This window comes from Pithys albifrons, chromosome 3, assembly GCF_047495875.1.
Source record: "Pithys albifrons albifrons isolate INPA30051 chromosome 3, PitAlb_v1, whole genome shotgun sequence".
NCBI lineage: Eukaryota > Metazoa > Chordata > Aves > Passeriformes > Thamnophilidae > Pithys > Pithys albifrons.
In genome coordinates this window covers 70845911-70864187 of record NC_092460.1, presented here as the reverse complement: position 1 = coordinate 70864187, position 18277 = coordinate 70845911, and the positions used below count along the sequence as shown (strand labels likewise).

The following is an 18277-nucleotide window of genomic DNA, read 5'->3' as shown; positions in this document are numbered from 1 at the left end:
GTGCCATCATCACAGTAAACTCTGATCACCTTAAGGCAGTTTTTAAAGCAAGTGTTTTGTGTGGTTTGTTCCTTCTGTCATGGTCTTTCCAGGGGGTTGGATGTTATCCCTGGCTTAATGCTTTTCAAACTACTTTAGGATCTACTCTTTTCCTCCAGCTATTGCAAATCATGGCTGTTACATGTGAACAGAAGATACTGAAGAGTTATTTTTAATTTCTTGTTTGAAATGTATTTCTGAGAAGGTTTGCTTTTTTGTAGAAATGAGCTCTGCCTCTTGGTGAAGGGTTTCACTGCCCTGAAAAACTGGCAAACATGTCCAGAGCTTATGTGACACTGAGGTAGCCTCGTTTCAGAATACTGAGTACTTAAAGAAAGGAACCAGCATCATATGCTGGGTTTAGCTGGAAACTTTGGTAATGTGTCTTTTTCTGTAGAAGTATGCAATTATGAATCTATAGCTGGGTTTTCAAAGACCTGATTGTTTTAACCAAGTATTATATAGTATAAAAGTGAAATGGAAGAGTGAAGGAACTGTAAGTAACAAATCAGTCATTATATTCTATAATAATACAGAATCATAGAAAGGTTTGAGTTTAAAGATCATACAGTCCGTGGCACAGACACACACCCTGCCCTCGCCATGGTCAGGGACATATTTCACTAGATCAAGTTGCTCAAAACTCTGTCCAGTGTGATGGCAGCCTTTGGAACTGTTCAGAATTTATGAACAGTGCAGAAGGCCCTGAGGTAAGAAAGGATAAATTCTGGATGATCATCCAGGAAAATGGTTGTTTACTTTCCTATAGATTATAGATTGCTTAATACAGATACCATGTGACTTCATTGCTTTCCATAATGAACTTTTTTCAGTCTTGGAAGTCCCTACTCTGTGCCCCTTGGAAAGGCACACAGTATGTTAATTGCAGAGCACTTGTTTTCCCACAAATTATTTCCATTCAGAATACTAACAATGCCATAAGCCTTACTGGGTTTATGCAGGATTTAAAAAGGCTGGTCACTCCACAGTAAAGAATCAGGTTTTATCTTCCCTAAACCCCAGACCACCAGCAGGGAGTGTGTATACTCCAAGCATTTTATGATACTTCATACCTGAGTGCTACTGATACTGGGGTGGGGTTTTCAACCTTTCTATAGAAGAATGTAATTTCTCTTTCAATGTGCTCAACACATTTTTAGTATCTATATCTCAGTTTCATAAAAGCTTAGAGTTTGAGTGGTTTTATTATGTATTTCACAACAGCATTCTCATTGAGTAATTAGCTGGATAAAAGTGGAGTTACTGGTTTATATTTTTCCTTATATTATTCAAAAATTCTCTTCCTTCTGCCTCTAAAGCAATTTGCAATGTTTATCTTCAGTGCTTAAGATGGGTATTCCCCAACAGGAAATCTGATCTTTGGGCTTTATTCGTATTCATCATGCCTGTTTCTTCTCTTTCTTTTGTCTTTGTGTGTGTTCTAATGGCTTTACATTGCTGTTACAAAAAGCAAAAAGAAAATTCTTATAAATTCTTCGTTATTATTATCTAGCTGGTAATTCTAAAACCTCTTCTGACAGAGCGACACTTCATCTGTCGTTCTGCTTTCCTGATGCCTTATCAGAATTAGTGTTAAGCCAGAGGCCATCTGTGTAGCATTCCGTGTTTCTCTGGCTGTATCTGTGTTAGTGACTTGTGTGCCTGAGGCGAATTGACATAACACGGCTCGTGTCCGTGGTCCTGGCCCCAAAAAGGGGTAGCTGTATCCAAATTCACTTCTGGGAATGGTCCCCTTGCAAAGGACAGCTTCTGAACAGTGCCTTCAAATTGCTTGAAAGAATCCTAATTGGGCTGGACTGCAGTTGTTCAGGGCATTTTTCTAACAGTTTAGTGGCACAGGCAGTTCATTTCCATGCACAGGAACGCTCACAGCACTGTTGATTTTACTGGTACAGATGTGCAGCCCTCACCATCTTAGACAGCTAAATCGATCTGCTGCCTCTTTATCGTCATCTCTGAATTTGTACTTAGATTCATTCTCAGAATGCACTGGGGTACTTTAAACTGTATAGCTGCATATCGTTAGGGGATGAAAAAATGTAAAATTAGTCATTATTATTTCAGTTTGTCTGGATAGGTTTGTGTTTATTCAAAGCATTCATATATTTTTGAGTGGTTTTATGAAGATCAGATTGCATTCCTTCTTGCAAACTGATTTCTGGTAACATTTCCAGATAAAGAAAGTACTCGCTCCCAAGGCAGCTTTTTCCTCTCCACTTAGAACTTCAAGAATTTATGTTCCTAGTGTGCAGAATCCCAGCAGGATTCTCTTAATAAGATTTTTTTTTCTGTTCTTACTTTTTTCATGAATATTTGATCCATCTGGTAAAGTGTTCAAGAATTAATTAATTTTCCTGGTTTTGTTTGATTTATCACATAAATAGGGACATGTAAACTAGTGCATTTACTTTGTTTTTGTGGTCAGTGTGGAATACAGACTAGCAGAGAAATTGTAAATAGATGTAATTGCAGGAAAGGACTGATTCCTAAGATGAAGGCAGAAAAGCACAATTGTTAAAATTGCTGAATCTGTGCAGAAAGTAATGATGAAATTACAGGTAATTACATGAGGTGAAAAAATGGCAGTATATTTTTAATAAAGACTTGCAGATTGAGTAAATTTAAGAAAGAGGCTTAAGAAATTAGAAATCAGTAAATTCTATCTCTTTATTCTGTGTTTTATGGGGTTTTTTTAGTAACTGTTAAAGAAGACTGAAAGAAGTATTGTGGAAATGTTTACTGTGGTGGGGAGAGCAATTGCCAGAATCTAGAAAAGCTATTCTAGACTGCTGTTTTCATGGAACTTAAATCTACAGTTCCTATTCTCTTGTATAATATCCTTCTAATTACCAGTTTGGCTACATGAACCTATAGGCACTTCTTGTTAAAGTACTTCCAGAATGTAGGAAAGAGTAAGGATTAATAATGGGCCAGGGAGAAAGGGCCATTTTCTGCTAATTAAGGTAGTACTGTATAGTCTGGATGTTCAAGTCTTGTTGTAGAAACAGCTGACATGTTTTGTGTTAAGACTGTTTGAATAACATCCATAAGCAACATCAGCATAGTTGGCATATTTTGTGCTACAAATTTTTTAAGTCCCAAGAGTATTTTTGTTTTACTGCTGCAGTCTCAAAAATGTGTAATATTCCTAAATTCCAGACACGTGCAAGATAAGTATTTGCAGTTGGAAAAAAATACGTAACTTTTTGCAAACGAAACTGATTCCAGTTTAGCAAAGTGTTTTGAGTAAGGATGCAAAAAAATCTTTATCCAATTTAAGTTTCATAATACTTAAATAATAGACAAGAAATGTAATGTGCAAATGAAGCTATACTTGTTTATAATACATGTGGTTTTCTTCATGCATTACTGAAATATTTGTAGATTACTTATATGGCTTTATAGTCAGTAGGTTTTCCAGCTTCCAGTTTAACAACTGCTCACGTTCATTGTTCTGAAAGTTACACAGCTCTGTGCACAGTAGACATTAAATGCCTTCCTGTGTATTTGCATTAAAATGTCTTTATATTTGTAGTTGCTCATCTCAGGAAATACTCCTGGAACACTTGGTCCTGTCTTGGTTTCAAAGTCTATAATATGTTTAATGTACTTTTGCTTGTTTCTGATCTTATGAGTAACTAATAGACTTGGCTCATATTTTGTCAAATATCAAAGCTACTATTTTGTAATGGCAGTCCCCAGCTTGAAAACATGCTCAAAAGTATCACATTGTGTAGGAATGGTGTCTGTGTTCTGATTTTTATTAAGTAAATACATATTTTATGTATATATTTATACATGTATTTTAAAATGTTTCCATATTTGATACACTTAATAGATAAACATGTCTGTTGCTGTTCAGAACACCACCCAGTCCTACGACATGTTTGTGAAAGAATGTACATAAAAAAATTATTTTAGTGTTTAGTGTGATACTTGACTTGACGACCTAAATAGTGTTCACTGAATGCCAGTTTTTGTGTTCTGTGCAGACTCTGTTTTACAAGACTGTGTGTAACTAATGCTATGTCAGAAGCTGTATTTAGTTGAAAGTATTATTATTACTGGATCACAATACATCTTCCTGTGTAGAGACATTCCCTTGTGTTGCTACCAGCTTTGCCGTGGGTACAGAAATACTTAAAATTGTTGTAGAGGCTTAAATAATGTGATGGGATTTTGGATTCCAGTGGCCGTCTGAGATAAGGTGGTGGTCCCGTGTTGTTGTGACTTGCTATGGACAAACCACACAATGCTTAGTTGTGATTTCCTGCTCATGCCTACCAAGATTCCTGACTTGTGGTACTGTTTGTATTCGTGCATCTTTGCCATTCAGATACTCTTGTGTTCAGACACTGTACGGAAATCTGGGTGGTACTGCAGATGATTTCTCAAAATAGAGTAACTTCAGGTTTTTATAAAGAATTTGTGAGAATGTGACGTATAATGTGTATCATGTATAATTGTGAGAATGTTGTATAACAAATATGGAGGGTTTTGATGGGGGTTTTCTTGATAACTCAGTCTGCAGTTATATTTGAGACTTGATGTGATGTCATCCTAAATGGCAGCAGAATGACTGAAATAATAGTAAGAGGAATACATCTAGGAATTGCCTTGTTTGAAAAGTTAATTCCCAGATGTATTCTGAAGAATTTGTACTGTTAATAGTGGTATAGCTGAGATTCCTGGATGTGAAGCCCATCAGGTCTGATGAAACAGCTACTGAAGCCATAAGAGGTGATGCTGGTTTTGAATTGATTTTGGCAAGTAATGAGAATACGGTAGAGGAGTTAGTCTTGCAAAATAAGTGGATCCACAGCTGTGGATCACAGGTGGATTAAATTTAAAAGAAATTCAAAAATTGATAGGCAAGCTTATATATCAATGTATTTATCCAGAATCTGTTGGAGTTCCTGGTCGTGTAGTTTTTTCAGAGACTGATGTTGTAAACCCCCAGCCCTCTCAGTCTTTTGAAGCTGCACTCCAGCATAAGCTCTTTAGTTAGCTGACATATGTCACAGAATCACAGACTATTCTGAGTTGGAAGGGACCCACAAGGATCATCGAGTCCAACTCTTAAGTCAATGGCCCACACTGGGGATTGAACCCATGACCTTGGCATTATTACAACCAAGTTTGAACCACCTGAGCTAATGTCTTTTATTATTTCCCTTCTAAACTGGAGCATTATTAGAATGAAAACATAAAATAGTATCTTAATTTCTTTCTTAATTTCTTGGTCTTCCTGTGGATTATAAGAAAGTATTTTCAGTGAGTTTAGAGTGATTTTGCATCTCTTCCTTCTTGTAATGTCTGACAAAGTGAAACTTGCAGGTTTGCTGATTCTCGTAAATTTTACACTTCTAACAATAAATAATATATCTTGCCTTGACAAAGATTCAGAATTTCATGAAGAGATGTGTTTGGTTTTCCTCTGTTTGCAAAGGCTTTTTGGGTAGGATAAGAATTTTTTAACTGATGTTCAAGCAAAATACAAATTGGACCATCTATCATGTAGTCCCACATAACCTGTGTTACAAAATGTTAATAACACATTTAAATTCCATTGTCCACATTGTAATGTGTATCTGGATTCTTAAAAAGGGCTTGGTCTAAGTTTAGTCCACACAGGGCCTTCTGAGTTTGCCCACAGTTCTCCTCAAGTGTGACAGAATGTTGTCAGGGTCGAGGCCGGATGGTGGAGTCCCTGGAGTGTGCTCTGATGGGCCTGCCTGGGAGCTGAGTCTGAGCAGGCCAGCTCAGGGTGACAGGACAGCAATCTGGGTGCCCCTCATGGAACGCTCTACCAGATGTCTGAAAAGTGCAGCTGTTGGAGATTTGTTCTCATCTGGGCAGCTGAACTAGTACAACGTAAAGAGTCTTGATTGTCAGTCTGTCCTCGTGAGTGGTCACCATAAACCAGAAATCAAACAAATAATGCTGAAAGTCACATGTGGAGTGTTTCATGGAAGCCTTATGTGAGAGAGGCAGTTTCTGAGTCAGACAAGGTAAAGATGGAGAACACAAACGATATTTTTGAAGGATTCAGGTGGAAGCATCAGTTCTGACAATAACTGGATGTAACTATTGAATTGGAATTTGCAAGGCCCTCAGGACCAGGGTAAAAAAATAAGAGAGCTTTTTTCAGTCCCATTACACCCTGAAATGATTGCTGATGACACCGGCAAAACACTCAGATGTGAAATCAAGTTTGAGGCAGATTGTTGGTGTACACTAAAAGTTTGAGCAGAGCTTTGGAGTGGGTTGTTTTGTTTGCGTTTCCAGAGATGGCTTAGGATAACTCTTGGGACAGGACAGGGGTTTAGTAAGTGAACATCTATGAGATGACTAAAGAATTGGACATTACCTGGGGAAGCTGCAGCTGCAGTTTCATTACATTCTAAGCAGGGGTTTCATTGCAGAGTATGGCACTGGTATCCACTGTGTGCAGCAGCAGCAGAATCAAGTATAAGTGCTGTTACCCTACTGACAAAAAGCCTTCTCTGGGATTAAAATACAGCCTGCTATGATGCTTCATCAAAGGATCAGGTTTTCAAGTAACTGTATCAGGCATAGATTCAGGGTGTAGGACTGTAATGGATTGTCTGATAAAGGTGTTAAAAGGTTGCAACTTTTGGTTGGTACCGCAAGTTCATGAGCTGTCATGAGTTCCTTACTCCATGAGATCAGGGCAAGAGTCATGTCGAATTAGGGGCAAAAGGGGACCCAAAATCAACTATTCTTGCTTAAGGTGGCACAAACTGGAATATTCAATAATATGAAATCCTTATTATTACAGTAAAGATTTTGTCTCATGATTATCTAGGATGTTGTTTAAAGGATTGCAGATAGGGAGAGGGGGGATGGAAGGGAATGAGCAGGAAGGGTGTGTCTGTCTTGCATCCTAGCAGAAGGTGTACAGGCTAACAAAACTCGTGCAAGGTCATGTTATCAGTCCCTACTGGTAATGCTGCCAGAAAGATAATTTGAAGCAAGGTGAAGAGCTGTGGTAGAGATGCCACCTGCTTGTTCTTCAGCTTTTACAAAGATATGGAGGGAACTGGTAGTTGGACTGTGATGGTTGATGTGTGCACTGTTTTGCCTGGCACTGGCTTAATATATATTTGGCAAATTGATTGTGTCCTGTATATGGAGCCAAAATACCCAAATGAACTTGAGGTTTTATACTGTTAATAAAACAATTTGTGGCCTACTCTGAAGTCCACTCAGGGTTCCTGTTGTTAGTAAATTCTACATACTTCTAGATGTACCTGGCATAGACTTCATGTTATTAGCCTTTTTTCCCAAGTATCTGAAAGCCTGAAAATAACTTGGCTGAACAAAAAACCTGTCTTGTTTCTTAAGTAAGTGTTTTTCATGAACAAAAATATTATTCATCTTCATAGAACTTACTTTCTCACAGACTTGAATGGAACAAAGAGACTTATTGAAGTTCTGTCAGAGGAACAGAATGTGCAACATGTTTATTTGATTTTCAAAGAGATACTATATTTTGATTTCCAAATCGAGAGATCCTTAAAGTAAGATTTTCAGAAAACATTGAAATCACTTTCCCTTGAAAAGGTAGCCAGCCTGCACGTCTGCCTCTGGTTGTCTGTATATTTTCTGATTCTGCAGTAATTATTTATGTAATTCCAGCTATTCACCAGAATAGTGTGAGTTCTCTTGGTTTTGGGGAGTTGTAGTGTTTTCTTCTGGGAAGTGTGTGGGTGTTTCAATTTATTTTGTTCCATTTATTTTGTTTATTTTAAGTTAAATCTCTTGGAACAGAGGTGTGATCCAGGCTGAAAGGCCAGGAGTGGCTGTAAATTGCCACTGGGTTTCATTGCATTTCAGTTTCTTAAATATTTTGGATCATGGGTGCACTGGATAACACCAGTTTAGGATGCCATGCTGAGAGTGTGGAGCACCTTTCCATACATGAACAGAGGCAGTTTTCCTCATTACCTCATTTTCACCAAGGCTTCAGCATAATACTGGAGTGGGCTTTTTTTGTAAACATCTTTGAAACTTTCATATGCTGTATACATGGCTTGTTTCATTAGTAATTTCATTCTGGTCCTTCATTTAGTTGCTTTAATTCTTTTTTTGTACATATTAGCTGTATCTTTCTTTTTTGGGACCTAATTGGTCTGTTGGCATTGAAATTAAAAGATTAGAAGACTGATATCCGTGGTGTTCATTTATACCACCTGTGACTTTGTGAAATTAAGGAAACATTTTGAATTCCTAAATTTTTCTGTGATCAAAGTATACATTTACAGCCTATAACTACAGATCTAAGTTGTTTTGAAACTTGAGATTAGCTTTTTGTGACTGATTATAATGTATGAGCATTTGCACAACTGTTTTTCTATTTGTTATTTTTAAATTTCTTGTATCTTTAAAGCAAGACCTGTGTTTATGTGGAACTGTTCTGCTGTTTGCATAGCAGCTGTATGCCAGACTGTTAAGATTAAAATTTAAGACTAGTAAAGCTCCTGTACAGCTAATTTGCAAAGCTCCTTCTCTGCACTAAAGTTCCAGGTCATGCATTTTCTCTGTAGGAAATGAAAGGAGGAGTGTTTGAAGGATTGAGGTCTGTAGAGCTGTCTGTAAACAGTTGGTACTTACACAGCATAAAGGAATCGGACTGAAGAGTCTGTTATGATCTGGTTATTATGGTTGAAATTCAGTATTAAGTGCTGTTAAACTCAGTGGATTGAGAAATAGTGAAACGTCCTCCCTCTGTACTAGCACTATCTTAAAGGTAACAAAGTGTTGGAACGGTATTTCTGTCATTCAGTTTGGTTCAGGGTTTGTGGTTTTCTTGGTGTGGGGAAGACAGCATTTGTAAATGATGCTTTGGGATTGTTGAGGTCTTACTTTGTTTTGTTCGTGGTTTTTTTCCTCAGCAAACTTGATAGTTTGGGTTGAGATTAGGAAAAGAGGACTCTTGTTTGAAGAGGCCAAACCTTGGTAAGCTAAATAGCAACAGCAAGAGCTCAGAATTTAGGAAAGTGAGGTTGGTCCTTATTTTGGCATAGGGAAAAATTAGATTGTCAGTAAAAATAAATTTGAATCCTGGTTTCCTATGAAATGCTTAGTAAGACATGTGTGAGTACTTAGTGACAATTGTCAACACTGTTTTAGTTTGCAAAGGTCCTAAATTTATACCTAAATTTTTTCAGAGAGGGAAGAAGGAAAGCAGATTTTTGAACTCTCACATTTTCTGTGTGGCAGAATTATTTTAACACATTTCAATTAAGTAGGTAATAACAGAAGAATATATCTGGCATCTTCATATTGTTCAGCTCTGCTGGGGCATGGCTTTAATAAAAAGCATATGGTTTAAGTATCAGCATTTTAAAGTATGGAACAACATGGATTATTTTATAATATATGTTTTTTAAATTTTTAGTGCATAAATAGCTGTTCAGTCTTGGTGGAATGGACAAGTCTAGAATAATTTGCAAACTGTGTTTTTGAGTACGGTATGTTTCTGTAAAGGCATTTTTGCTTCATCTTACCAAATGTTTTTGTGAAATCTTACTGTCAGTAATGGAAGTGTTTTGTGCTAAGCTTAAGCTTTGGCGCAGACCAGTATGGAGAAATCAGCTCTTAGCCCCAACACTTCTGAAGTCCCACTAGACAGGATACAGCAGTGTAGGGGAGGTACATGCGCTATCCCCGGCTGTGTGCACCTGCTGTTCCCCCTGCATCAGCTCTGGTATTTATCTAACTCCTGTTCTGTTTGAAAAATCACTGGAAAGCTGTTGTAGAATCCTCTTAGTTTGTTAAATGAGCTCTCTGAAGAGTGAGTGACTGGGCAGTCAGAAGGAGGGGAGGTCAAGCTGTCTCTGAGCTAGTCCTTTGCATCTTAGCCATAAACACACAAACGGTTAAAATGGATTGGATTGCAGAGTTGATTAATCTGGTTCAGGACTGTGAAGGCTGCATCTTTTCCTGGATGTGTCTTTTTCTTAATTTCAACAGCCTTTGGGGATCTCATAGGAGTACAAAACAAAGCATGTTTGTGCCTGTGTGGGAAAGATCAGTTTCAGATTTTTAGGTTTCTTTTTTCACCTGATATTAGAAGTTAGAGTAGTTTTGTGAAATCATCATTTCAGCATTGGCCACCTCACTGAGTCCTACATACTACACAGGTACATACTCTGTACTGCTTAACTCGCACATAGCTCAGGATCCTCCACAGGTATGTTTTCTTTCAAGATATTAGAGCCACTATTAAATTTATCTTATAATACCAGTCACCAATGCATACAGGTGAGAATTCAGCCTGGCAGAATAGTTGAGCCACTGGTATTTCTGCAGTTGGTCATCACTACAGCATTTTCTGCATTCAGAAGGGCCAGAGTAGGGGAGAGATCCTGGTCAGCATGTACCTGTACGTAGTTCAGCAAAACGAGCCTCAAAGCAATGCGTCCGTCACTGCAAGAATAAAATGTTCTCTAGTTGATTTGAAAACATGGATTTCTGACTTTCACAATCGGAGCTGAGTGTTTCATTCCAGGAAACCTTGTTTGTGTAGCTGTGTTTGAGTGTCTGCACAGTTATTTTGAGAAAACAGTACAGATCTGCTTTAGAATGGAGTCATGGGACACGTAGGATTGCACAGAGAATTATTTACCAGGCATTTACTTTTTAAATGTACTCTTGAATGTTTGGCTATGCTACTGTAGCTTCATGCTTTTAAAATTATCAGTTATATTCCAGTTATGTATCAGTGTTTGTATTTCTCTCTTCACTACTTTTGAATTACTTAACCCCATACTGTATTAAATATTAATCTCCCATGTATAGTTTGAGGGTGGAGAGCACGTTAGAGCTCAATTCAGAACCAGAGTGTGTAGGTATAACACACACAGATGTATATTAAAAAAAAATCACTTATTTTGTTGTGGGCATTTTTCATAAGTTATTCTGAAGTGTTAAAGTTAATGATAATACAGAAAATAATGATAATACAGAAAATGGAATTTTTTGCACGTAATCTTTTTGTGTGTGCATGTGGTTGCCATGTCCAGTGATGCAATGTTCATTTATGGAATGCTTAACAGTTAATTGATATTGGAAGGAAATGATTTTTTTTCTTTTTAAATAGACCTTGAATAGCTGAAAGCAAATAATAAGGCAGAATAAACCTATGGTATTACTTTTCTGCAAAAAATGTAAGAGGAAATAAATTAATAAACAGTTATGTAAATACTTAGGTCAGACTCTCTAAATGACCATTTGAATGCAATGAAAAAGATATTTCATTAGCAGGGGGTGCACTATTTTATTTGTTATTTTCCCCCTTGGAATACTGTCTTTGCTTATATGCTGAGAATCACCTTTTGCTGAAAAGAGGCTATGAATTGTATTTAATTTTAATCTTTGAATATAAGGTGTAAGCTAAGGGAAAGCAGTGGGATAAAAGGGTAAGGAAATGTAGTGGAAGAGAAAAATTAGGGTTTAGATTTTAGGACTTTCTTGAACTATGACTTTAAGTAAGTTATAAACATTGTTACAGGGTTTTACCTTTTGTGCAAATTTTAAATTGGAACCTGACTTGCATAAATGAAGATTTTTAGTTTAAATGTAAGAAAACTACCATTTTTAAATATAATTTTTAGTCTTTTAAAATCCCTGAAAGGAAATGATTGTGCAGAGATTTTTGCTGATTCCTTAACTCACTCGAGAGTTTACATAATAAGAAGAGCGCTATGGCAGTGGTTCATATAACAATAACATATGTAGTCCTTTGAATATCCTACATATTAGTCAGACATGAGTCATAGTTGTGTCTGATAAAGTACACCATGGTATGACTTACAAGCTCTGAATTTTTTTCGTTTCTTCTGAAATGCCCCCTTTCTTAAAAAAGGTATTTGCTGGCATTTTAAAGGTGTGGTCATGGCATTGATATCTCACTTTATGACTTAATTACAAATTTAATGCATGTGGAATATTGCCAGTACTGTTTTCTTAAAGTCTTTCTGATTCACCATGAGTTAATGATGTCAGTGTCTATAGACAAAAATGATGCCAAAAGCTTGAGTTTTTTCCTCATATATTAAGTATTTTTAGCATATACAAAGGGAAAGATAAATGTTTTAAATTAGTGCCTGATTATACAATTTTTTTCCTTGATTTGGTATTGTCATTTTTCAACACTGTTAAAATTTGCAAATTTAGGCAGCTTTGGTCTTGACTGAATTTCATGAAGGGTTTTGAAACTGTCTATCAGTGTGAAGTTGAGGCTGCAGTTGGCCTTTTAAGTTGACTTTGTACTTCAAAGTTCTGAAAGTTACCGTTTTTAATGCTAAAATAGCTGTTAATTGAGATATTTAATTCACTCAGCTGATTGGCTGTTTTCTTTTGCCATATATAACTTCTGTGCTTGCAGGCCATTCTTTATACAGTATATCAGCTTTCCTTTTTTTTTTTTGAGAGAGGTTCAAAGGGATTTCCAGTAGTTATTGGCTGCAGCTGTGACTCAACTTCTAATCCTGCACTGCTGCCCTTCGTATCCCTGAATTCTCTTACTCTTGTGTAATTGTTAGGACTTGGTATACTGTTTCTCCTTAGGCAAAGTCAAACAATAAATACTTTTCTGGACTTGACCTCAGTATGTGTTTTCCTAACCTGTACAAAATAGTTTTTTATAATGCTTTCACCTGCAGAGTTCTCTTGGGTAGCAAAAGCTGATGGGAAAGATGGACTTAGTCACAAGCAGGCTTGATAGGTTGCAATGTATCTGAGTGTCATTGTTGAAAAATGTGAAGAAATTTAATATGTAAATCAATAATTCCACATATCTACATTTTCTGTGTCACCTATTGTCAGTCTGACTCAGATTTTGTTTTTACCAGTTTGACTATTGTTTCCAGTAAATCTCTTCTTCCTTTGGCAGTTCAGCTCTTGGGGTGAAGGGTTTATATGTACTATATATATCCCAAACTTTATTTTTATAATTTTATTCCAGTTATCTAGAAAAGTATGAAAAAGTCCATCATTTTGGGGAGGAGGATGATGAGGTACAACCAGGAAATCCAAAGCCACAACTTCCTATTGGTGCAATTCCAACTTCCTATAACTACCAGCAACACAGTGTGTCAGGTAAATTTTTGACAGTAAAAGTGTTATTATTTTAATGTGTGTGTGTATATATATATGTGGAGATATATGTGTGTATATACTTGTATTTTGACAAGCTACATAAATACTGTGTAGATAAATTTAGAATATTGCTAAAACTATCAAATCTGTAGCACACTCAAATTACTAATTCAGTAGCTTAAAAACCTTCCCAGTGTGAACCACAACAAAATAAATATTAAAATCTGTAAGCTATTTATCTTCTTTAGAAGTGTTAACCTTTCTAATTAGCAGGGGTGTGTAGTTACTTACCTGGAAAAAAAATTTACCTTGAAAATTTGCAGAGTGTGTTTCTGTCAGTCTGTCATTTCTGTACAGAGTCAAGTACCTGAATTGAGCACACAATTAGTTAAGATCGAAATCGGAGCTGGTGGGCTCTGTGGAACGGATGTGCAATTTGTTGTGTACAAATTGACTCCAAATTGTATGACAATTCTATTGTGCTTTAATTAAAGCTTGTGTTTTCAAAGCTTTTCTTTGGGAGAACATGCTGCAGTACTGTGTCCTGGAAATGATGAAGGAATTAATATGTAACTAGGAAGGTACACAGCGAAGCAGAATGCATTCAACATTTTGGCCAAAGACTAATGGAAAAACCCCACATTGAATACTGTAAAAACTTGTTAAAACCCACAATACTTCATAAATAAACTTTAAAAAAAGTCTTATTTACAGTAATATTTCTTAATGTATCATCTCAATTAGTTTAGCTCTGAAAGTGTTTTTGTTTTTTGATTTTTTTTCTTATTTAGATTATCTTCGTCAAAGCTATGGGCTGTCTATGGACTTAAACTCACCAAATGACTATAATAAATTGGTGCTTTCACTGTTATCTGGACTCCCAAATGAAGTGGATTTTGCAATTAATGTGTGTACTCTTCTTTCAAATGAAAGCAAGCATGTTATGCAGCTTGAAAAGGACCCAAAAATCATCACTTTACTGCTTGCAAATGCTGGCGTGTTTGATGACAGTAAGTATATAATAATATTTTTGCAACAGAAAGGATCATCTGTTGTAGCATCTTACACAATGCTTGATAATTAAAATGTTAATTGCTTGTTGCAGTGCAATGTAGCAGCTTTTTCTTTCTACCTGGTCCACAATTACAGGTTTTGTCAGATGCTACAAATATCTTTGAAGTAGAGTATTTTGAAAGTATTATTTCACAGTGTAGTGAAATGTAAGAATTAGTTGTTTGGGGTTTTTTTGTTTTTGGGGGAGGGGGGAGGTGTTGGATAATAGAGTTTAAATGTTCAGGATGCTAAATTTCATCTGTTTGTAGTGTATTACTAACTAGCCTGACACCCGGTCCTGTCGGATCCCGGAAGCTCAGCAGGGTCAGCCCTGGTTAGTACTTGGATGGGAGACCTCCTGGGAATACCGGGTGCTGTAGGTTCTAGTCCTGAGGACTTCACTGTCATTGTCCAAGCTCGCTCGGCCGTGGCAGATGAACCTCAGGACTTAAACGGTGGGGCCAGTTCTGCGCACGCTGAGCCTCACCTAAAATCCACTGCGCAGGCTGGAAGGGCACACCCACGTGGGGAGAGCCCTTCCCAAATCTTCATTCGAGAAGCCTGGCCATGAGTGTATTACTGCTTCCTTCTGAATTCGTAGGACTACGGTGACTTTTCATAATTCTTTTCTAATAACAGTTACAAATTTAAAAACCTACAAATTTGAAAGTCTGAAAATAATGACTTGCTAAAATTTTTATCCTGATATTTCACTATACCTTCAGCTCTAGTGAAATTTGAGAACGTAAAACTTAGGGGATAAAAATCTGATTTTCAGAATTACTTAATGTGTTAGCACATAAAATTTCAAAGAGATTCTATTCCATAAAAACACTGCGGTATATGAAATAAATTCTTCTCGCTTTTTTTTGAGTGTGACCTCCATGCCAAGTTATTCCTTGTTGATTGCTTGTTTGTCCTTCTGTCAAGAAAGGGGGCAAAAAATAAGTTAACCTAAAATAGCATAAAACAACAACAGCATAGCTCTTGTCTTGAGGAGGAATTATTTATAGTTTTATGTTCTCTTGGGGGAACTTGTATTTTTATTTGTTTCGTTTAGGGGTGTTTGTTTGTTTATTTTTTATATATATTGAATTTCAGAAATGAACCTTTTCGGATAAGCATAATTAAGTCTGATAGTATTGGTGATCATATTTGTTTGAGTATCAATCTGGTTTACATGTGTAAGCATAAACATAGTATGGTATGTCAGAGATCCTGTTTTAAAATTCTGGGGAAGACATTGTGTACTGTTTATTTGGGTTTTTCAATCATTAGCATTTTTATGTAATGATTTGTAGCAAGAATTGTGCCCAGTATTGCATTGGTGTCCACTGGCTTCTCTCTTGCTCTGAGGATTTGCACACGTGACCTTCTGATATGGTCAGATGTTGCTCATTCGATGTTTGCACCCAGTCCAGACATAAGAGCTTTCAAAGGAAAATATTTGAAAGGAAGCTAAAAGTAAACTTAGTCCTGCATGTTAATGATTCCAGAATGCTTGATCTCTAGATTTTTGGGGTTACCACCACTCCCCTGTTCTTTTGATGGAACTTCTGTGGATTTAGGAATTTGCAAATAATTTAATCAAGTTTTATATTACTATTTAATGGGGATTTTTTTGGTGTTGCAAAGGTAGACTGTTTTCTGGAGTTCTTAGAGCTCTGAGGACAGGTTTATTCTATAGCTTGCCTGTATTAGTGGTTTTTATATTGAAAAACATTTGAAGTAAAGCTGAAAGGAATGATGAACATACAATGGGCTGACTCTTTTCATTCCCTGGGGAAAACTTCGTTTTTACCTTACCTGATTATGTCATGTGGATAAATCCAGAGAATTGTCCCAGCAGCATTAGGATGACTAACTGGGACAAGTGAGGGAAAGAAAGGGTGATATGTTTACTTATTTTTGAACCATGAGACTTTGATTTGAAATACTTACATACTTCTATATTATAAATAATGAAGGTCAATCTGTCAGATTTGGTGATTAAATGAAATCTATAAATAGTAAATTCAAGTAGTATCAAAGTTCTGTCACGATACTTTCAGGTGTCAATGAACAACAGCTTATTAATTTAATACAGGTTTTAGACTTGTCTGCAATTAAAGTTTTGCATTATTGTTATTTATAATGTAGTGATTCTAGGTAAAATATGCCATCATCTGCCCCCTCCCACTCCCAGCTTTGAGAGGACAGTTGGATTGCAGGTGATGGGGCAGCCCTGGGGCTTGGGGGTGTATGGTGTGTTCAGCTTGAAGAGCTGCACAAAGCTTGGTTTGGATCCTATGAATTGAAAGCTGTGTGGTCTTGAAATTAAGATTTGCAGCATTTTTTTCAAAACAGTAAAACACTATGAACCAAAATGTTTAAGTGTAACTTAAAAGTGTCATTAGTTTATTACAGAATTGCTGCAAGACAGAGTTTATTTTTGGATTGAATCATCACTTCAGTCAGATTGACCAAGTCTTTGCTGCTTTCAAGCATTGATGATTAGAGAAGTTGTGGTAGTGGCTGCATCGAACAGCCAAGAACATCCATTACTCATCTTGTTAAATATTGACTTCCAATTGAGTGCTGTCAAAATCCTACTACTGTTAAGGTTTTTTAGAAAACATAAGTGGGAGTTTGTTTGATTGCTGCAGTAGTGTTTGGGCTCACACCATGCACATGGAAAACAGTTGTGATGTCAGGGTGAAAATAGAGTAATCATCTTCACTCCTGGAAAAGAGCTTTGGAAAAGTTTCCCATGAGTTTTGTTTGGTTTTTTTAAAGAGTTCACAAGCCAGCCCATTCCTTATGAACTCCTTACTCTTAATTTAAACTGTAAAACTGCAGTAGCTGTTAATTAAATAACAACAGAAATTTCAGTTGCTTTATGCAATAAGTTTTAAAATCAAAAGGAAATACTGGAAGAGTCTATAGTGTTGTTGAATCTTTATTTAATTTATTGATTAATAAAAAGTAAGAAATGTTCATTTTTTATTTTACTAAATTCTGCTTTTTGTGCTTAAAGCTTTAGGATCATTTTCTGCTGTATTCGGAGAAGAATGGAAGGAGAAAACTGATAGAGATTTTGTTAAGGTAATTTAAAAATTATTAAAATAATTTTGAATTGAATATGGTGGGTATCAAATCCTTTAAAAAGATTGGAAAATCTAAGATGCACTAGCACATGTCTTTAAAATTACTGTCAACTTTATTCCTTTGATTTAAATGCAATAAGACACTAAAATCACAGTTGCCTTAAAATGTTTTGATAAGCAGGAAAAAATGTATTAAGAAAAAAACAGGGCTAGGCCAATGAATAAAGGTTTTCTTGTTTCTTTTTTTAAAAAAGCTAATGATGTGTGATGAAAAGGAAAATTGGGCAACATTTTTAACAAGAGGTAGCAATGCTTGCTTTTTTTTAAGCTGCCCTGATCAATCAAGAAACATTCTGGATTGTTAAAATTAAGACCACAGCACAAGGAGCATAGGAAAAATATTTAAATAGGTTAGCAATGTTGCAGGTTTGTTTCAGTTAAATGGTTTTTGCATGGAACTTTATCTTTCCACTAGAGGGCATGAGCTACTGTACAGGTAATGAAATGAGGCAAAAATAAAACTGAAGTTTCTTTGTATAAATGCTTATTTATTCTATGTGAGCATTTAGAGGTGAATGAGAGCATGAAATATAACTGAAAGAGATTTCACATTTCAGCATATTGAGTCTGATATGCAATTTCCTTAAATTAAATTACAAGTGATGGTTTGTATGGCTGAAATAAAGCTGTAATAAAATATATTTTGATACTTTATGCTTTTTATTCAGTGAAAATGTGATGAGATAATCTGCTGAGTTCCTTGTGAAGCTCAGTTTCTGCTCAGTTCCATAGTTGTTTCATATACAGAAATATCTTAACAGTATTACAGAGAAATATTTGTTTGGAGCTTTTTCCATTTCTCTTTTGTTTTATTGTTGTGTAACTCAGTTTGGGAACAAGCTGGACCATAACAATGTTAGTTAAATGATAAGTGTTGCTGAAATACTAAT

The 18277-nt window shown here is 36.2% G+C and overlaps 1 protein-coding gene across 1 annotated transcript in view; it reads left to right on the top strand.

Moving 5' to 3' along the window:
- The window catches only part of ARID2 (AT-rich interaction domain 2), a 100208-nt gene that overhangs the window by 42711 nt on the left and 39220 nt on the right, over positions 1 to 18277 (top strand). Inside the window, exons 4-6 of the mRNA XM_071552348.1 lie at positions 13055 to 13188; positions 13980 to 14198; positions 17258 to 17325. Of these exons, the coding sequence (XP_071408449.1) occupies positions 13055 to 13188; positions 13980 to 14198; positions 17258 to 17325 (421 nt within the window). The remainder of the gene's footprint in view (positions 1 to 13054; positions 13189 to 13979; positions 14199 to 17257; positions 17326 to 18277) is intronic.